Raw genomic sequence first — 21,605 nt, 5'->3', positions numbered from 1 at the left:
AATGGCACAGGACAAAGCCCACAAAGCTTCCCTCAGTCTACTTCTGCCCAGCACCCTGCGCAGGGAGACCTGTGCCCTCAGCAGTGCCTGGTCAAATGTCATCTTTTCCTGCAGGAATAAAACTGACCTGTGATGTTGAGGATGTTGTCAGCGATACCAGTTGGTGTCACAGTGCCCTGGGTCGTTTCCCCTTGCAGAATGGTCATCATGGTCTCCAGCTTGTTCAAGGTCCTTGTCAGGCATGATTTGCAAACCAGTTCCTTGCTCACCACCTGCAAAGGAAAGCACGGTCTGATGCAGCAGGGCACCCCCAGGGAAGGACGAAGGCAGCTGTGGAGAAGTTCAGCCGGCTCAGTCCTGCAAAGACCTTAGCATGTTTGTTCAAACATCATTTGTACCCTGAAAGTCACCCCTGCGCCTTCCAGCCCCAGGGAGGTGGCTGCACAGACCATGGCTGCTCTGCTCACACTGAGAGATGCCAGGAGGTTGTTGGTGTCTCCAGGACTCTTCCATCCACCTCCCCTCAATGTTTCAATCTGCCAGTATACAAGCAGGCACGCCAGGAGTCTGATGGAGGACACATTAGGGTTGGAAAGAGCAGTAAAGGGCAGCATATTCACGTTCCCTGGCGTTCACTTGTAAGGACCAAGCATGACTCCTGCTGTTGCATCTCATGAGCACCCCTTTGGGGCCACACACTGCCCCTACAGAAATGAACCACAAGGAGCTGGATAGGGTTCCTCCATCCACTCCACTATCTTCAATGGAAGCAGGATTTAGCCCTAACTGAATCCATTTCAGTGTCCAAATACTCCTGAAAGCTGGGGGAGGGATCCTGCCACTCAGGCATGATGGATGTCCCTCCCTCTGCTCCCAGATGTGTCCAAGAAACAGAATGTTCCAGCCATGGCCTGGAGCTCCCTGCACTCTCGAGGGCTGGATGGGAGGGACTGAGGCAACACATGGAAGCTGTTACCACAACCCTGTTCCTAGCTCTTATTCATCTTTTTTCTTTTAATCATCATAGGATTCAGACGTGATTCACCATATGTTTTGGTGAAGAATCAAAACAGCATCTGCAGGTCTAGAATGCCCCCTTTTCTGCTTTTATTTGTAAGCGATGAGAAGTGAGGACAAACTATGTAAATCGGAGTCCACAAGGCACAGTCAGGTATCAAGGAGGTGGGGAAGAAAAAGGTTTGTAGGGAGGAACCACCCAAGGGGAGCTACTGCTTAGGAAGGAGAATCAGCTAAGACGACCGAGATTCTTTTTTTCCCCTCCAGAAGAAATTCATTCTGATTTTTCCTCTCCCCTGTAGGTAGAATGAAAAAAGTATCAGCACTGATTGACACTTCTACAGGAAAGCAAATGTGTGAACTCTGTGCTAGTCTCAACCACTTGGGAAACTCTAGATTACTGTTTTTCTAAGCTTTTCATTCCAACTCGGAGCACAAACTAATCCTGGAAGTCAGCTTTTCCCATGGAACAAAAATTCTATTTCTAGACTTAAGCTACCACAGCGAGATCAAGTCACAAGGCAAAAGCACCTGGGAGAGAGAGAAAACAACCAATCCGGCATCAGAATGGGATGTGCCGAACCCCAAATCCGTGAACAAAGATGAACAGAAAGAAGGGATTTTTGAGGTTTACAGACTTTGAACCAGAGAAAGAAGCAGCAGAATAGGGACTCTGTGGGTGGGATGCAGTAGTCTGCCCAACATTTCAATGATAGCCTCTTCCCACCGAGCGAGGTTGCTGACCTGGCTGGGGAGGCGATGCGCAGCCAAGGCCAAGGTACCCGACTCCAGTCCTGAAAGCAAAGATTTGGGAGGGCGGGGAGGAAGAGCATGCCAGAGCAGACTGGCTGACCACCAAACCCCAAACACATTATATAACTGGGCTGCCGTCCCTTTGCCCATCTGACAAAACACATAAAGCCACTCCTAAATCCACCAGGCAGCAGCCCCAGCACCGGGGAGCTGAAACTGCGAGCTGGCTGGGGAGCACAGCGCTTCCAGTCAGCAGCGGAGCAGAGCAGCGTTTCTAATCTTGTATGGTAGAAACAGGGCTGGAAGGAACATCAGTCCTTGGCGCCGTCCCCTGGCTCAAGGCAGGTCCGGCTCTACTTGTGTCACTCCTGGTGGAGTAACCAAGTTCTTAGGTGCTGTCTTCCAGCACATGAATACATCGTCTTACCAATGCCTGCTAGATCGGTGGCATGGCGAGGGGCAGAGCTCACAACACTTACATCACCACAGAAACCCTAATGATGTCAACAAGTGATACCTGTCCTCCCTGTGGTATGTGTGTGGGAGAGAGAGACAGGACAGCAGAACAAGAATTGAAGAGCATCTAAGCTGCACCTGGAAGAGCAGGAGGCTGGAGGTGGTGATGAGGAACATACCGTGCACTGCGCCAAGGCAGCGGAGATCTGCTGGATATCATCAACTGTGTTCACGTTCAGCGAGTTCAGGGTTTCTGTGATATTGTTGCGAGTCCAGGTCCGGAGTTCAAATTCATTCCCAGCCTCAGGTTCCAGAAGCACGGACCGCTCATACTGGGGGGGAATAAAATCAGGTAGAATGAGAAATGTATCGGGTTGTTTCAGAGGATGATGAGCTGTGCTGAAGTCACCTCTTCCCTGCACTCTATCTCCCTGCCTGTGCTTCTCCCCAGAGAGTGATCTAATGAGCTGTGTTTTCAGCAGAACTTCCTCAGTTTCACTTATGCTCTCCAAGCAATTATCTTAGCCTTGCACTTGACAGCTAAGTAGGACACCAGTGTGCAGTCCTTATTCAGTTAAGCGCAGTGCCTGTGCTCAGGGGAATCACCCCTGCCTGGCTTCCAGGCACGCAGCAGGCTCGTAGTGATGAGGCAAGCACGCGTTCCTGCCCTACCTGTAGAGATGCACATGCCTCTGGCTGGGTCCTACCTTAGGTAGGCATCAAAGCGAATGGTGCCAAGAGTGCTCCTGCACTGTGGATTAAGAGCCTTGTACGGGACCAGAAGGTCTAGCTGCACTAGCTCAGTGGTCAGAACACTGAGGTCTCCTCAGCACCCAGAGCATCACCCAAGCAGCTACAGGGAGTTCCCAGCCCTGCTGAGATGGAGTGGGGTGGCTGGCTCAGGGGAAGCATGAAGGAGGTGGGGAATTTGGGGCTAAGACTTCAATTTCTAAATTTAGTGTTTAGACTTGCAGTTGGCAGTAAAGAGGAAAGACTATCTGAATATGAGGGAAAAACAACAGGCTGCGTGGGAGATGCCCAGGCCACTGCCTTCTCTAGGACCCGTTTTGCTTTGCAGTCCCTCTGCTTTCCCTGGTCACTGTGTGTCTGGAGCTTGGTACTCTTTTTGATGCATGCAAATAGCTCCAGCCCAGCTCCCAGCATGCACGTATGCTGATTTACATGAAAAACTGTAGCATTAGTCATTTCCCTACATCGCTGTACAAAACCTGGCCAAAGAACATTACTGGTGATTGCACGGCCTTCTGGAGCCCCTCTTGGGCAGAGTGCTGCTTTACCTCATTTAAGATGGTGATGAGGGCCAGAGAGTACTCAATGACCTGTTGAGGGTCCCCTTGTTTCACTAAGCCCTGGAGCACGGTGTCAGTTTGATTGTAGAGCCAGTGCGAGAGGCTGGGGAAGCCCTCGGGTAAGCCGATTTCCATGGAGCTGCCAAGGGAAAGAGGCATTTGGGTTAAGTGCAGACTATCAAATGGGGCTGGGCGAAGGGGGCAGAACCTGCCCTTTAGCTGGGAAGGAAGATGAGGGGGAAGCAGGTCATTAAACAATGAAGACAGCATTGCTGACGCCTGCCCTGGTGCCCAGCTTGCACCAGCTGTATGCAGGACCTTCATGGACCTCAAGCCTGGTTCCTCACTGGTCCAAGCTCCATGAAGCCGCAGGTGGAGGACTGCACATGGGTGCATCGAACCCAGAGGAGAAAATCCAGGTTTAGTTTGATGGAGCAGAAAGAGCACTTAAAGCCAGGGTCAGTGTGCTGGGAGGAGCTGCACTGCTTTGGGCTTTGTTCCCTGGGGTCTGAGGAACAGCTGGGACACAAATCCTCCTCCGTGGGCACTGCAGGACTGTGCACTCCAGCCCGGGAGGCTGGGACCACATGTACACTGGGAGGAGCTGCAAATCAGCCTTGAGAAGGAGCAATCCTACAGCTCAGTCAGGCAGCAGAGACCAGCTCAGGATGCTGCCCAAAGACCTGTGGGCACTTGTGGCCTGTATGGAGCACACTGGAAACCACGGGGCGTTTGCAGAAGGGATAACTGGGCTTTCACGGTACTGACCCTGCTGAGACTCGAGCTGCAATCCCTTCCACTCTGTGCAAATGCACGTGCTTTCCACCTTGGCTACGTGAGACCTCCCCTGCTCTCAGCAGTGGGGCACCAGGCCACCCGCAGCACCAGAGCTTGCTGCTGCCAAGCCTCCTTTGAGGGCTCCTGATGCAGCGAAGGCAGCAGAGCAGAGAGCACAGAGACCTGAGAAAGTGACATCGGGCCTTCAAAGCAAGGTGTCACCAGGGAACTCAGGGGGTGGTCAGGAAAGCAGTAACTTATGGGGAAGTCTCCCCCTTGAGTGATGATCCACAAGGACTGGAGTTCTCTATGTCATATTCCTGCTGAGCCTCCCCTCCCCTTCCTGCCAGGGGGAAAATGTTTCACCCCAGGTCTGCTGAGCCCTTCAGGACAGGGACCCAGTGGTCAACCCACTCAGGAGCCGAGGCTGGACGCTGGCACTGCCGTGTAAGCCCAGCCTGTGAGCAGTGGGTCTTACCGGTTAATGGCCACCACGGTCGCTCCCAGCTGGTCCTGAACAAGGACTGACACGGACACCATGAAGCCACTCTCGTGAAAGCCCGGCGGCAGGAAGGCGCCGTGCTCGGCACGGCTGCCCTTGTACACGCAGAACTCGTGGTAGTGCCCGGCCCTGCGGCGGGACGCCAGGAGGATGTACACCAGTGGGCCCTCCGCGTCCTCCGTGTCTCGCCAGCCTGCAAAGCAAACCCAAACAGGGGGTCTGATGGGGGCAAGGGCACGGCGGGGCTGCAGGCACCATCCCGAAACCCAGCCCGTCCATCAGAGCCGGCACTGCCTGGCAGTGCCCCTTCCCTCCCTTGCTGTGTCCCACCCCACTCAGCCCTTCCGTGTGGCATCTCCCCTCACTGCTGTCCCCAGCAAGGCGTCACCCTGCTCAGGCAGAGGGACAGGTTGTCCCCACAATGAGGACAGCTTGAGGACTCCATCGGGCTGGAGGGGGATGTCTTCAGGGTCTGCAATGTAAAGCTCTGACCCTGTTTGAGTTTTTATGATGTTTAGGGGTTTCTGCCTAGGTGTTTGGGACCTGTAACGTTTAAAGGGATTTGGGAAGAGTTCATGAGCAGAATAAAAATGGGAATAACTCTGCCAGGGCTGGGAACAGCACTGACCCAAGGCCACAGCTTCTATACAAGCCCTGCAATGCATGACATTAGACAGAGGCTCAGCGCAGCACTCAGGCAGTTCAACATCACAGGAATTACTGAGTCTAGGATAAAACCTCCACAAAGGTTTCCTTGGAGCTCCCAGGAATTATGGGGAGTCTTGTGGGAGCCAGACAGTTGGGAAATTCACTGCATGTTTGCCAGTGAGCACCAGTGAAGGTGCTGGCTCTGCCAGGGCTCGCTGCACTGGACATCGACCAGTGTTTCACTTAAGCTTAAAAACAATCACTATGAGCTAAAATTCCCACCACTCCAAAGAGGTGTTGATTTCACAGTTATTCTGGTGGCTCAAAGCATACCAAAGTTACAACCGTATCATGCCAAATACAGCTTCTCCCCCAGCTTAAGCTGGGCTTTGGTGACCAGCCCCCCCAGAACGAGCAGAATTCATCATCTCCTCTGCAGCGTGGCTTCCCAGCATTTGTGCACAGACAGCATTAATCTCCAAGATTAATCATTTGGGGAAATATGGTTTTCAGAGGCACTTATTCTTTGGCCCAAGGCTACAGGACGTCAGCCAGGCCACTTTTCCAAAACTAGACTCGTTGATGCTCTCTCTGCAGCTGGTTGAGAAGGTAACTGCCGTCGGGAACATCCAGCCCACATGGCAGAGGAGGCCCTAGTGCTTTGTCTTTTGACTCTTCCCACACATATGTGACTCAGTTTTGGGCACCTATCTTCTTTTTTCTGCACTGAAATACCAGCCTCTTCCACAAGTACTGTTCTGGCCTGGATATCGCCATTCAGCTCCATAGATTAGGATTTTTTTAAGGAGCCTGCCCGCTACCATGAGTTTGAGAGCTCCATAATTTGGGCACACAAAGCTGCTGATGGTCCAAGCTCTGGGGATCAGAAATGGAAAAGTCCACTTCTGAACTCAGCCCTGGCCAAGAGCGTCCTGGGGTAGGAGCTCAGGGGAAAGAAAACACCTGCGGGAGGAAGGGCAACTGGTAACACGCTGGTCATGAGAAACCTTTGCCCGTGAGGAGCAGAGGGCTGGCAGGTGCCCAGCATCGCCGTCCGGACGCTCTCACCTGCGCACTCAAAGTGCACCTTTGCCATCAGTGCCCTGAGGGGTCTTTTGGGAGACAGCCGGCAGGATCCTCCAACGGGTGGCTGGTTTGGGAGCAGATCGATGGAGGCGAATCCTTCCTCCCCTGTTGTGAGGTCTGTGATGTGAAGGGTAAAAGTATATCCCTCCCCATCCTTCAGTGCCCCTTGCCTCAAGACCAGGTTCATTCCCGTGTCGCCAGTGGAGGTAGTTTTTTTGTCCAGGATGAGAGACTTGTTTTTAAAGCTGTGTGCTGCCCATCTCTATAGCAGTGAAGAGGGGAAAGACAGGAGAGGTTTTGTTTAAATCCGAAGTTATGTCCTTAAAATGTTTTCAGATTGAGTCTCTTATAAAAAGTAACAGATTTCTAGTGGGAGCGTCTGCCAAATTTGCAGTTGATAATTCAGCTTTAGTCTTGTGTGCTACAGCAACAAGAACTGGAACCTTTCCAAAATGTCTGGTGGGAATATTTCCACTGTGAGATCTACTTTAGTCTCTGGGATTACATCATCCTCCGACAGAATATTTCATAATACAGAATACAAAACACAGGAAATAAATTAAGTACTGGTGGAGTCTCCACGGGATACCATGTTTTATGTGCTTCAAGCTGAACGTGTCCTGGATGGTTACTGTTAATAGCATAAATGTACAATTGCGATAACAAGAGGAACAGAGAGATAGCCAGCCAGAAAATGCCATGCAAGTACATGCTGGGCTTTCTGGGAGCAATGCAGACAGCTCTCGCCAGGGGAATTCCACTTCTCCGACCTGCTTCATTCAACAGGTTGCAGAGATGCTGTGTAGTGGAATCTGTACCTAGAGGAGGGCATGAGGGACTTGGGGGATCAGAAAGACTGAACAACCTCTGCTTGAGCCACCAGAATGGGCAAAATGCCAGTCAGCAGGGAGAAGAAAACACTTTACAGACCTCTCATAGGAAAAGCACTGGGTTTTGTGTGAAAAGAGCTGGTCACTCATGGGCTTGAAAATGACCCAGCAAGGACTTGCCCTTGGGTAGGTCGAGACACTGACAGAGGACTGACAGGCCATGTGTCCCGCAGCTTGCAGGCACAACCCAGGGCAACAGAAAGCTCTGGACATCTCACAGGGGCCCAGTGGCTACAGGACATGGGGAATCTGCTTCACAGGCTCTCCTTGCCTCCTCCAAGCTGCTGAGACACGGCACGGCACGCGGGAGCCCCACACCACACCAGGCAAGCTCAGCACAGGGCCTGTTTTAAACTTCTGACTCTGCAAGCCAGTCCTGCAGCCAGTTCCAGGGGCTGTGATGAGAGACCAGTATCAGCCAGCCTTTTTCATCCCCTCAGCCAGACCCAGCCTTGCCACTGTATTTACGGTCAAAGACTGTTTCCCCTCCCTGTCTCTATGGCAGTTGAGGTCCAGGACTTTACTTCTCACACAGCTTTTCCCACCCTGTCCTCTCTGACTCTCCCCTTCTCCCTGAAGTCCACCACAGCTGAAGCAAAGACCAGCGTTACTGATGACTTTACCCCAAGCTTGGAGTCGTTGTGACAGTTCTGGCAGGTCCCCTCCAGGTAGACGTAGGAGCTCTTGCTAACTTCATAGACAGACTGAGCCTTGCAGGAAACGCACTCCAGGGACACGATAGGGACTCCCCCCCTCTTGATGAATACCTGGGAAAGCAAGAGGCTCCGTCAGAAAATCTGAGACAAAAATACAGGCATCTAACAGGTAAGTAGACATCCCAGCAGCTGGTTCTGCAAAGAGGAATCGCTCTGCACCAGCCCAGTCTGTGCTAATACAGCAGAAAGGGATTTCCAAAAGATTTCATGTTAGACTTAAGCTACATCACTTTTCTTACACTGGCCATGGCGAGTTCTTCTGCCACTGATCTTCAAGAGCCACCCAATGCCAAGCTGTGCCAATCTAGGTAATCCTGGATTTCCTTTATTTACACTTTTAAACAACATAAAATGTCCCTCTGGTGCCCTATGCTGAGTTCCCAGCAAGCCCTGCTTGTGCTGTTGGGTGGGGATGACGCTAACTGAAGCACTTTGCTCTACTGACCATCTCAGGACAGCTGTTAGCCCTACAAAAATGGGACCTGCGTTAGAGTTGGGAAAAGAGGAGAAGTCTAACTGGGAGGAGGAAAGCCTCCATTACAGCACAGACCAAACATCTGGTGAGCACCTGCCCCGGGAAGCGACCGCAGCTCTCCTTTGTTTTCTGCCTCTGCAGCTGTGGAGCGCCTGACCCGGTGGGGTCACAGCAGATCTGCCATGGACAGAGGAGCGTGGGGCTACGGGTCCCTGCCCTCAGGTCCCTGTCCTCGACTCAGAGGGCTGCTAAAGGGGAAGCATTTATGGTCCAGAGTGACAGAGGGCTGGGGGCCAGCCAGGGAGCCTGGGTTTCCTGAGGATGTGCTGCCCTGTGCGAAGTGAGGGCACGGTCCCACTGCCTGCCTCATCCCTGCTCTGAGCTACGGAGTTTGGCCTGGAGCTGCACGCCACATTTCAGGACCTGACCCTTGGGCTCTGGAGTGCACTGCCTGTGCAGAACCATCCCCGTTTCTGACACTACCGATGTCCCCGAGAGACAGGAGTGACGATGGAAACAGCCAGAAAACACAGCTCCCACTGTGTCTGCAGCCTGGAAGAACCACCTTTTCCAGGGCGCAGCATGTTGTTCCAGGCTTTTCGCTCACATCTCCAGACGTCTACCACACCTCCCCGGCAAAGTGCTCAGAGAGGGGAGCTTTAGAAGCACCGGTGGCTCAGACACAACTGTTACTGAGCTCTGACTCCTGTACTTTGTCTAAATTCCTTTAATCCCCTAGGAAACAGGGTCATCCAGCATTCGACAGTCCTCTGCCCTGGCATAACGAATATTCTAAATTCAAAGAAAGACAGTAATGAAGACATTGTTTAATATGGCAGACTTTTAAAAGAGGATAAATATTCCACAGCACTAAGCCGGAGCGCATTGAAGCTTCATTCATTCCTACAGTATTTGCAAATTTCCTGCGACACTGGAATCATTGTTTTGCGCTCAGGCATGGAAACCAGATAGTACGGAATGTCCTTGAAAGACTATCAATTTAATTTTTTTCTTTTTAACCTCCAGCTTTGGTTTAAAACCCAGGCAGTAAGAGTTTCCACTTTCAGACTAACTATATCTCTAATTGCCAAACGCACCACGATTAATGTTTCTGACATAAACCATAACTGCTGTCAGACTGCAGATGCATTCAGCGTTAGGCTCAATTTGACATAAACAACATGCACTTAAGAAAATCCTTCCTTAAAAAAATTGAGGAGAGAAGAGAGGAACTGTTGACCATAAAATTAAGTATCAACTCTTACAAAGCTCTCTCTGGGCAAAAATCCGGGAAGAGCCTGGTGCTGTGACCTGTGAAGAGCCCAGGACTGCACGCCGCGGCAGAAGAGCTACCAACCACGGGCTCCTTTCCTGTCCTCCTACAGCAGACCTGCAGTCGCAGACTCTCAGTCCCTGGGACAGTGGCCAGTACTGTCCAAGGCTGGGTCACTAACACAGCCTCTGCACAGAAAGGGACTAACACAAGGTCTAAAGGAAGGAAGAAACTAAAAGAACTTGGCAGGACAAGCAAAAAGTGCTGCCCAAGGCAGCATAAGATGAATATATCACAGAAATACCAATGTCTGTTCCTGCCAATGACCTGGATGAGATCGGTTACGGAGCCCCAACGATGCCCTCAAATCTGCTTCCCCCGCTTTCACGTGCTGGCTGGTGCAGGAAGGTAGAGGTAGCTTCCACATGCCCAGCGGGACTGGCACGGGCTCTCGGACGGGGCCAGGGGACGCAGCCTGGGGAGTCACGCGTGGCTGGGCACGGTCCTGAGCCAGCAGCGCTCTCCTCTAGACACTTCCTTATGAAACGGGCTGCGGACTTCCAGCTCGGCTGCGTCCAGCACACAAGGACAGACAGCGACAGTTGTCTGTGGTACGTACCGTTTGATTTGTTGCCTCGGGACTCATACCCTCCTTCCTGACGGTGAGGTCGAACGTATACTCCACATCTGCTTCTAATACAGCTTTGGAAATTGTGACAATTCCTTCCTTGGCACTGAAATTCAGAGAGCACCCTGCAGCCGAGCTCTGCTTGCAAGGAGAAAAGAACTTTCAAACCCTCCTTGGTACGGGTGCACATCGGGTTAGTCCACAGCCAAAACATTCAGGTCCACACAAAGTCACTGTTACAGATCTCACTGTGCACTGCCACCACTGGGGTGGGAGAAAGGGGGTGGTGTGGGGACAATAAAGCATATTATCACATTCTTCAGATTAGTAAGCAGTACTTGGAATACTCCTGTATTTCATCCAAGCTTCAAATACTTATTTTGCAGCAATTAATTCTTCCTTAAATAGCTTATAAACATTGCCGAACAACACAAAAAGCTCACAATTAAACTCAATCCACACACACTCTGCATCTTTCTATTTTGAGGTAAAGATAGAACACAATGAGTTTTTACAAGCAAAAGAATCCCACATTCAATCAAAAAATGCTCCTGAGGTGGATCTCCCATAAGAATTTGAAGGGCAATTCTCCCCTGCCCTTCTGTCACAGTAGGGTCAGACCATTTCAGCGTGTGAGGACAGTCCTGCTTGTGACCATAGTGACCATGACTTGTGGTCACTTGACTCCTCTGAAGTCTAACTTTGGCCCCTGCTGGAATTAGAGACATTTAACTGTTAACAGGAGAGGGACCAGAGCCCTCAGCCCCCCAGACTGCAATCAGCAGCTCGGTAATGCCTTCAGTTTATGGAAGCAGCTACACTAAAACCGTGAACCAGAGGCCAACTACAAAGGAAGCAGCAATGCGAAGGCCTCAGCTTCCAGTGCCAACAGGGACGGTGTGCAGCAGCGGACTGCAGCAGGTTGCACTGCGCAACTCTTCACAGCAATTTTTGTACCATCACCCTGAGCTAGGAATTGGGAAACCTCTGCAACCTTCCTTGCGGAGCAGCTTTGTTAAAGATGCTCACAAAAGCTCCCCCCCCTCAGCACCACTTCAACCCACACACGTTTGTGGTGGAGCTGACGTGCATTTGGAGCTCCCAAATGATCACCCTCTCTGTCTGTGCAAAACTGCTCTTACCTTGGAAGAGAACGTACAAGACCAATCGTATAACAAAGGAGTCTGTTCACCATCATCCAAGTTCGGGTCATAGGATTTCTCCCCATCCAAGATTAAGTCCTGAGTGTTGGACCATACACGGTATGACCCACCATCAATGATTGGGACCAGCTTACTTGGTATTACAGTTACATTGGCAAAGATGCTTTTGGACAGTGGAGTATCTCCAAAGGAGACGATAAAGATGAAGCAATAGCTCCCAACTTCCAGGGCAAGCTTTGGTATAACTAGCTGGGGTCTGTTCACATCAACATTTGGCAGCCGGATCCTGCTGGAGTCATCCAAATTCATGCAGCTGGGTGCTCGGTAGATCTCCCACAGGTGCTCCGTCTGGTACTTGATGCATCCTCGGAGGTCAATCTGTGCCTCTAGGTAGTTCCTCTGGGACCGCTTCATGACTACTTGAGGGGGCAAGGCTAACTCCACCTCTGGCTCCTCACACTCCAGGACCTTGACAGTGACAGTGAGATGGGCTATGAAGAAGCTGATGAGATTGGTGGCATTCACCTCCACCAGGTAATCCCCAGGGCTCAAGTAAGAATAGTTGGCCACTGCAACCCTGGTCATTTGAGTGGAAGAGCCATCCCCAAAAGTCCACAAGAACTCAACACTCCTGCTGCTGGGCACCACTGCTGCTTCAAATAGTGCTGTCCTGTTGACAAAGGCATTGGAGGCAGTAAGGGAGACTTGGACTATCGGGTCTTGGACCTGGATGGTTCTGGTGATATTGACACCTCCCAAGTCATTGAAGGCATTGAGGTGAATCTCAAGCAGCCCTGCAGCTTCTGGTGTGTAGGAAACACTCTCCCCTGCCACAGTGACCACGGATCGGCCTTGTTCTTTCCACAGGGAGAATTGCCAGGAGAATGACACACGGGAGCCGCTCGCCACCTGGGCACTGAAGCTCTTCTCCGTGCCCGTGGGTATGCCTTCCTCACAGCAGTTCAGGAGCCTGACCTCGCGGATGGCCTCCAGGACAGAGATGAGCACCTGGGCATGTGCAATGCTGATTTGGTTTTGCACTGTCACGGTCACCAAATAATCACCGCTCTTGGTGAACTCATGTGTGTACTTGGACCCATTGAGCACCACAGAGTAGTCCCCACTTATGCTCACCAAGTAACTCACAGACGTACCTGACAACATCCTGATCACAAAGGTGACCTGTTCCCCTGGCTCCACCACCTTCTTGCTGGCAAGAACTTCCAGTCCTTGAATCCTGTCCAGCACTGAGATATTCCTGCTGGCCAGAGCCCAGCTGATGTGATTCGATGCATTCAGATAGACCGTATAAAAACCTGCTGTGGGGAACATGACTGCCACGGACTGGCCAGTCAATGTGCCATTTGGCACCTCCCAAAGCCATGTCACTTCAGTCCCTTTCTGCAGCTCCCCCTCAAAGACCACCGTAGAGCCTGACGAGACATATCTACAGTCCAGTTCTGCGGTCCCTATACTCAGCCCCTCTATGACCTCCTCTACACAGATATAAATGGTTGCATTGGTTGAATCCAGCTTGTTTTCTGCTCCAATGACGACCTCTATCACTCCAGGGCTTTGGAAGGAGTGTATAATAAAGGGTTCGGAGGTAACAGGAGAGAAGCCATCCTCTAGGTACCAAACATACATGATGCCAGTGCCACTGGTTATGGTGGTACTTATGTTAACAGAGGCATTAATAGCAACTGGGTTCGGGAAAGCGTAAGGCTTTAAAAGACCAATGCTTTCAATGAACTCCAGTGTCCTGTTAGCAGTTGCACATCCCAGCATATTAGTGGCTTTCAGATAGACAGTGTAGTTTCCAGCTTCTAGGATGCTCAAGGAGATGGTTTTCCCAGTGAAGGTCTGCACAGCATTGCCATCCCTTTGGGCTACCCAGCTGTAAGAGATGTTTGTTCCCTCTCTCACCACTGCCTGCAAATGGAGTGTTTTGTTAGTTGGAAAATAGATGTCCTCCACCAGGTCAGTGCTAGCAACCTGCAGACCTTCAATCTGCTCCAGGACGTAGACATAGATGCTGTCCTGCAATGAGCTGATCTTGTTCTCTGCTGTCACAATGACATTGAAAGTACCCACAGACCGGAAAGTGTAGGAAATTGTGGAAGATCCTTGGATAGGAGTGCACCGGTCACAGAGGATCCATGAGTAACGGATGGCACTGCCAGCTACAAGCGTGGCCACAAAACTCACCGAACCATTTAATGGCACCACTGTCCTGCTGGCATTGATGGTCAGCCCATGGAGCCGACGTTTCACTGTGACATCGATGACGGTCTCATTAAAGCTCACATCATTGTGGCCCATCACACTAATAGTGTAGTGGCCCGTGTTGTTGTAGGAGTGGGTAGCTACTTGGCCAGGCTGGGTAGTTCCATCTCCGAAGTCCCAACAGTAACTCACTTTGGTTCCATTCATGCTGGCAGAGAACAGGTAGATCTGGTTCAGCTCCAAAACACTTGTCCCGTTATATTCAATCTTTGCCACCCCAACCGGTTCCTGGACTTCCACAAATGCTGTGTCATTGTTGAAAGAGACATTGTTAGAGACAGTCACTGTGACCAGGAAGACCCCCGTGTTCTTGTAGGTGTAGGTCACTTCGGTCCCACTTGATCTAGTGGACTCATTGTTGCCGAAATCCCAGCGGTAGCGGTACTGGTAGAGAGGCACGGCACTGACCTGGAAGCTGCTCTCTTCCCCAAGCCTCACAAACTGCTTGGAAGGGAGAAGGGTGACATTGACTATCTCTGGCTCCACACAGACGCTGGTGAAATAGTGAGCCTTGTTAAACCTGCTTGAGAGAGTCAGGGAGAGGGGGAATGTCCCACTTCGGGTGAAGTTGTGCATCACCACAGGGTCCCCACTGATTGTGACATTGGACGAGCCATCTCCAAAAGTCCAATCAAAGATGTATTCTTCAGGATTCCCTGTCACATACGCAGTGAGCTTCACATCTGGGTGCTCAAGGATGCAAGAGGTAGGCTCTATTTTCAGTACTTCTAGGACAAATATCCGAACAGGCACAGTTTGGGAGACAGAGTTCACAGGATTCACAGCTGTCACGTTCACAGTGCAGTTGATGTCCTTTATGTACACATGTTCCACCACTGGCACCTGACTCCTCAGCACCGTCCCGTCCCCCATATCGAATATCCAGGTGACGCTGTCCCCCGTCTGCACTGAAGCATTAAGGGTCACAGATGCTCCCAGCTCTGCTGCCTCATCTGCGGAAACGCGGAGCCCAGTTACCTCTTCAAACACTTGGTAGCACTCAACTGTCTCCACAGTGCTTATGGTATTGTTCGCTGTCACGGTGACATTGTACACCCCTCTTCTGGGGTAGCTGTATGTCACTGTAGACTGACTCTCTGTGAACAGTGAGGACCCGTCCCCGAAGTCCCAGGTGTACAAGACGCCGTAAGGAGATGGCAGTGGATTGGCTCTGAAGGTGACTGGACGGCTCACAACTAAAACATCCTCCTCTACTTCCAACTTCACATCAATCAGATAACTGTGTATGTGAACTGGAGTCAAGTGGGTGAGGTTCTCAAACTGGTTTGACACGACAACCACCAGCGCATATTCGCCTGCATAGGAAGAGACCAGAAAAAGACCAGTCGTGACGACGTGCTTGCGCAACAGCTTGCTCAGTGCTGCAGCGGCGTGGGGCGCATGACGGGGGGCTGCAGGGAGATACTCTGCTCCCGCACTCCGCACACCCTGGGCTTCCCTCCGGTCCAGGACAAGCAGGAATTACAACAAGGCTGTGCATGTGAGGACCAAACACCAAGTAAGAAGCCAATCTGACAGATAGAGAGAAAAGATTTTCTTTCTGTTCGCCCACAAAACAGACCCCCCTCCTGCTGCCCGCAGTAGCACTCCCTACCCCCCCCCCCATCAGCACAGAGCTCGCCTGCCACTCATCTATCTGCTGAGACTGCCCAAAAAGGGGACTGTGTGCGGGGGACCTGCTTCTTACAGCGTGGACAAACTTCTCCTAGAATTATAGGGGACGGCAATTGCTGGAGACTTCAGTCACTCTGGCTGTTTGCTCAGGAATGAGGTAATGACCTTCAGCCCGTTGTTTTATTGGAAGGTGCCTTGTAACCCCCTCGCAATAAAAATATCTGAGCTCCTTCCTCCCCAAAGAACTGTCCTGAGCATACCTGGGTCTTGATAGACGTGTGAAACGTTGTGCTCAATTACAACCTCATGGACACTGGGATCAGGAACAAGGAAAGACTTGTTGTAGGGAGGTCTGAACAGGTATGTCTCCTGGACACCATCTCCAAAATCCCACCTGAAGAAACATGCAAACTATGTTACACTGCACAACAGGCGAATCGTGGAAATCCCAGAGGAACCCTGGCCTGGCCTAGGGCTGTCTTTCAGGCTCAGGGCTGCGGTTTTCAGAAAAGGCATAGGAAACATAATGCCAAGTATCAGAGCAGTAGCTGTGCCCAATGCTGCAAAATTGTTGCTGTGAGAGGAGTATAGCACTGGTAAGAAGAGGAGGAATCCAGTATTAAAGCAATGTTGCAATCCTTTAAAAGAAAAGTATTTCAGCCTGAACTATAGGTCCCAGCCAGTGTGACTGAACCACACTTGCAGGGATTTCAAATTAACTAGACAGCAGCTGAGACACGGGCCATGTGACATCAGCTGGCCCTGGGAAGAGAAATAGTACAGGCAAGACTGGTAAGCTACGCGCAGTAAGATCCTACGTCCAGGCAACTTGCAAAGGACTCACAGGAACATAGCATCCACAGCTGAATCAACCTGAACTCTTGCTGTAAGCTCCACGGTGCTGTTCTGAGGGAGGACCGGCAGGACACCCAACACTGTCAGGTTCTTCATCTTATTCATCATCTCCACTGTGACATTGTAATTGACCGTGAAGTTACTGACGTGGTTGGAGGCGGTGAGCTGGGAAGGACAGTGGGACAAAGAATGCATTTGGGATCACCTTGCCGTGCTGCCCTCTCCTGAGAGTGGGGCTTCACCGTACTGAAGAGGTGCCCCCAGGCAGGTGAGCACGTCAGGTCAGAGAAGAGTAGCCTGTGGGACAGAGAGGCAGGGGCAATAGCCTGAGTGGTCACTGGAAAGCAGCATAGATCAGAATACCACCTACCTGGCAAAGCCAACTCTTGCTGGAACCACCACATCTCCACCACTGAAGTCAGTCCAAGGAAGGACTGGTTCTACAGCAAGCAGAACAGCTTCTCATGCTGAGGCTCCTCTGGCTCTGAACTTGCCAGTTACCCTTTGCCTGCTCCAAGGAGCCCCACACACCGTCTCCAGTTGATGAGCACTGGCACTTGCTGCCACCAAGGGGACAAGAGCCACCCATTTTCCTTACGACAGTGGCAGATGAACGGCTCCAGGCACAGAGAGTGGGGATGGGAGAGATTCATAAAACCAAGCATGCCAAGTGCAGCTCCAACATCATGGGTGTCATGGGCACAAAGCAAAGTTGGGCAGAGGAGGCAAAGGAAGAATAGACAGGCAAGAGACTGAAGAGACATGACAGAAGTAGAGCAGGATTCTCAAGATAACCTAGGCATAAAAGACTGACATGGCACCTAATGATGAAGCATCTTGCCACCTCCTCACCGGCAGGAAAGCTGAGCTGCTGACAGAAGGGATCCTTCAAACCCAGTTGAATAGAGACTTCCCACCCCAAGAGATAAAAGAAGTTTGTGTCTAGGCTTCTGTGGATCTGTTACACGGAACTCAGTCAACCCCAGACTACTGCCACCTTGTCCACTTTGTAAGTAAAAGCAATCCAGGTTTGTCAGCACAGTGCTTCGCCTAGCAAATTAGTGCTACTCAGCATGGTGCTGCACCAAGCAGATTAGTGCTAGCATGCCCTCGGAGCTAGGGCTGGTGTCTCTTCAGGAAGCCAGCAGTTACCCTGCAAACCCATCAAGCAGCTTGGAGCCCGACCAGGACTCTGCATGGCAGTACAGGGCATGACACAGGAGATCATCTCCTATTCCACAACAGATACCTCCCTCTGCCCAGACTCCCTGCTCTGTCCTTCTTCTGGGGTCATGACAAAACCCAGTGTTCCAGTCTGCACCAGTAGGAAGAGAACAGGACAGAGACCAGAAGGGCTTGTGGCAGAAGCTCTGTCCTGCTGAAGAAGGTCTTACATTTGCAGCCTGCCTCTGCCTGGTTCTGAATCCACATCTCCTGCCTGCCAAGGCAGCGGCCGGCACCCTGCAGTGAGGCTCCCCGCCTCATTCCTGCTGGCGGTGAGTAAGGACAGACACTCCATGAACAGAAAGGAGAACATGGAGAAAAGAGGAGAAAGCAAAGACGAGGAAGACAGCGAAGTCAGCTGCAATGGAAGAACAGGAAGAAACTTACTATTTGCATTTGCAAGAGAGCTCAGTGAGAAACAGCAGACGAGCTCGTTAGGAGCACAGTGAAAACCTCCTCAGCTCAGCTCTGCCTTGTCCTCTCCCTGCTTAGTTTGTGAGATGAGATGGAAACCCAGGATTGAAGTGGTATCATGGGAAAGGCCTTGGCTTACCGAAAGCTTGTACACAGCTGGGCTTTGGTAGATAACGTTGAAGACAGTATTGTAAAAAGTGAAAGATGGCTTATCATCTACTGTCCATCGGAAAGTCACATCTGACCCAGCTTCCATCACAGGGACGTAGCTCTGAAAGGCATGAGGACATTTTATACTGGTGCAAGAGAAAAGCATGCACAGCACTTCCCAGGAGATCTCCAGCTGAACTGGAGAAGGAGCAGAGCCAGACTGGGAGGCATCACACACCTCTAAGATGGCACCCTCAGAGCATGACACAGAGGTGCAAGATCATCTGTGGCTTTGCTGCTGATAGAAATGCCAGCCCTGACTCCATAAACCAACAGGAGAGCTGGGAGCAGAACCCATACTGCCTGCGCCCACACCCTAGCGCTCTGCTCTTGTGATCAGGTCTCTTTCTTGCTGGCTAAAAAACTTTCCAGTGTCTTTGTGGAAACCACTCAGCTTTAGCTACACCTGTAAGCTGAGGCTCTGACCCTTATCCACTGAGGGTTCCTGACCCAAAGGCTCCAATGGTTGACCTGCCCTGGACAGGGTAGGCTCCCTCCTCGCTCCTGCAGTGCCTCCTGAGCGGACTGTGGCAGCCAGGAAGGGTGAGACCAACAGGCGTTGCAGGCACAGGGTTCTGCCACAAGCAGCCACAGACTGAACAGTTATTGAGCAGGTTCCTAGGGCTCGGCTGTAGCTCTGGGGACAGGGGATTGGAGAAAAAAGACTGCAAACACCAGAGTAACTCTGAGACTTTGGAGGATGGGTGAAACATTTTTATGGCTTCGGCCAACTGATGTAAGGATTTAGTAGAGTAAATCTAAACACCTAAAGGAATAACTACCTTGACAAACCAAAAGGAGGTGAATATTGGCCTTTCATGATGCCTCTGGTTTTCTGTGAAACTGGAAAGCCTGTAACCCCCTCACAGGAGGTGCTGCCTTACCTCTGAGAGAATTAAAGTGAACATACAGCTGAGCTGCCTTCCTGCCGGAGAGCACCAGTGCTTTCGCCACATGCCTGCGCCTGCAGCAGCGCTGTCTGCATGGCCTGGGAGCCAGCGCTTAGCAGCAAGCCATGCTACGCCCGACCAGTGTGGAGCCGAGCCCTGGCCCTCCTTGTGAGCCAAACCCACGCCGTTAGTGGTAAAGGCTAAAAAGGCTACGGACAAATTAAAAGCAGCAGTCGTCACTCACCACTCGTGTATTTAGCAGGACTCTGCTCTCAGGGTCAGGGGTGGCCCGCAGCCCACGGATAGGCTCCTCCACTTTCACTGTGACGGTGATGTTCTGGGTGCTCACGGCGTTCTCCGCAACAAGCACGTGGGTGCTCAGCCCCTCCCTGAGGCCGCTCAGGCTGACCACAGCAAACCAGGTGTCGTTGGTCTCCCTGGCACAGTCTGCTGTCAGCGGCGCAACAGCCGTGGGGCAAGACCCCTCGAAGGGGAAGGTGTGGTTGTTTCCCAGCCAGCTAGCTGTGGCGTTCACCCCCGAGGAGATTTTGACAACCAGGGTAGTGTGGTTGGATGGTAGGTAGACCCTGCCACCTTGGGGAGCGGGGTGGATGACACGCAGGCCTGAGACCCAGGAAGTCACCCAGAAACTGCACGACAGATTGGCGCTGAAGACCCCGCTGTCCACGCTGGCTCGCACCGTGTAGCGACCCGGATGCTCCAGCCCTGCGTTGTGGGGGCTGATCACCGGGACCAGCTGTTCCTCGGCATAGCGAACTCGGAGAGAGCAAACGGTGTTGTTTATCCAGGTGGCACCGATGGAGCTGTCGGACAGGCCAAGTGCCCACTCTGAAGAGTTCATGCTTAAGACGTTGGTTCTGTAAGGGGATGCAGTACTTGGCTGGCACTGGAGGAGTAAGCCCAAGCCTGCATTGTGCTGGATACTGAAGATGTCCTCAGCCCTGACAAAAATATTTTCTGTTCTGAATGTGACCTGCAGAGAGGAGACATTTTTGGATTAATGCCTCAAGTTAAGAGCACTCAGCACCCAACTCTTGTCTGGGCAAGACAGCTGTATTTACTGCCAAGTGGCAACCAACAGAAAAGCCGCAGAATCAAACACAGCATGGGGAGACATTTCGCCACTCTGCTCTCCTTGGTGACTTTAAATCAAATGTGCTAACATGGAAGTCAGCTTTATGCTCTATCTTCAGTGCTTAAGTGCAATGGGAATAGCCCAGGAAATCTGCACAGCCTTTTGACCAACTGTGCTATTGCAACAGGTTACTGCAGGGAGTCCATGGCTCAGAGCGGGGAAGACAGAAAGTGGTGGCATGTGTGTCACACCGCGCAAATCATTGCATTTGAATGGACTTCAGTATCTCCATCTGCAAATTTGGAACACTTCTTTATTTACCCAAAGCACTCAAGAGTAAACTGCCTCACCTACACACTGGTTACAGCAGCTAATAAACACTGACCAGATACTGGGAAGAAGGGCCAGCTGGTATTGTAAAGAAAAATTCTTTGACGAGTTCATAGCTGAGTTGGCTTTCATTGTGCTGAAGGGAAACAGGGGGAGGGCTGCTGGCAAGAGAACCGTTGGCACACTCGGTCGCGTTGCAGCAGTTGTTCAGCGATGAGCACAAATTAGTCAAATGACACCACTGGAAACCAGGAGGACATTCAAGTAGAGACCAGTTCCCATCATCCTGAGCAGTGTGGAATGGTTCTGTAGCATTTTTTCCCTCCTGGTAGTCTGGAAGAAGTGAAAGAGAAAGCAAAGATCACCATTCTGGCAAGTAACACTTCCAGTGCGCTTATCCTTTGCTCCACATTCACCGTTTTTTTCCACTTTGACTGACGATGGGTCCACTCTTAAAAGCTGCAACTGCAACACATCCTGGTGCTACGTAAGACAAGTGTCCTGTTCTACAGGAAAATTTCACAAAGGCACAAAAATTGTTAAAAACAAAGTTAGTCTCTTTTCCAGTGAGAATGCACCAATTTGCAATCTGAAAGAGATCTATGTTCAAGCGAAAGCAAGTCCAAGCAAAAGCAGAGCTGGCTTTGACATTGAAAACACATTAAGCAACTTTTCTTAAGTTAATGTTTCCATGTCAAAGTATCAGCTTTGCAGTGTCAAAAAATATCCTTTTGCAACCAGCCAACCCTATGGCTATAGCAAACATTCTGCTGCAAAATTAATTGTTGCCAAAACTGTGACTATTGAGCTGTTGTACAAGGAATAAAAGGCTTATTAGATTATCTCATCCATCAGGAAGAATGTTCTCAGGAAAATGTTCTTCCTTGTTAACCTGTGGGGCCAGATGGACCAGAACACATGCCCATTTGACATGTCATGTCTTCCCAAAGTATAAAAGTATAGCTGAGAAG

At 51.2% G+C, this 21,605-nt stretch overlaps 1 protein-coding gene across 1 annotated transcript in view; it reads right to left on the bottom strand.

Moving 5' to 3' along the window:
• PKD1 (polycystin 1, transient receptor potential channel interacting) overlaps positions 1-21,605 on the bottom strand; it is a gene marked incomplete at both ends in the record, with an annotated part of 95,900 nt that overhangs the window by 18,622 nt on the left and 55,673 nt on the right. Inside the window, 13 exons of the mRNA XM_082006882.1 lie at positions 128-272; positions 2,406-2,558; positions 3,525-3,675; positions 4,792-5,008; positions 6,532-6,811; positions 8,063-8,206; positions 10,523-10,669; positions 11,674-15,296; positions 15,876-16,009; positions 16,460-16,635; positions 18,248-18,379; positions 19,453-20,202; positions 20,690-20,967. Of these exons, the coding sequence (XP_081863008.1) occupies positions 128-272; positions 2,406-2,558; positions 3,525-3,675; positions 4,792-5,008; positions 6,532-6,811; positions 8,063-8,206; positions 10,523-10,669; positions 11,674-15,296; positions 15,876-16,009; positions 16,460-16,635; positions 18,248-18,379; positions 19,453-20,202; positions 20,690-20,967 (6,330 nt within the window). The remainder of the gene's footprint in view (positions 1-127; positions 273-2,405; positions 2,559-3,524; positions 3,676-4,791; positions 5,009-6,531; positions 6,812-8,062; positions 8,207-10,522; positions 10,670-11,673; positions 15,297-15,875; positions 16,010-16,459; positions 16,636-18,247; positions 18,380-19,452; positions 20,203-20,689; positions 20,968-21,605) is intronic.

Source organism: Phaethon aethereus (assembly GCF_964289735.1).
Source record: "Phaethon aethereus genome assembly, chromosome: 15".
In the NCBI taxonomy this organism is placed as follows: Eukaryota; Metazoa; Chordata; class Aves; order Phaethontiformes; family Phaethontidae; genus Phaethon; species Phaethon aethereus.
Note: the sequence above shows the minus strand (reverse complement) of the source record. Positions and strands in the feature narration are given on the sequence as shown.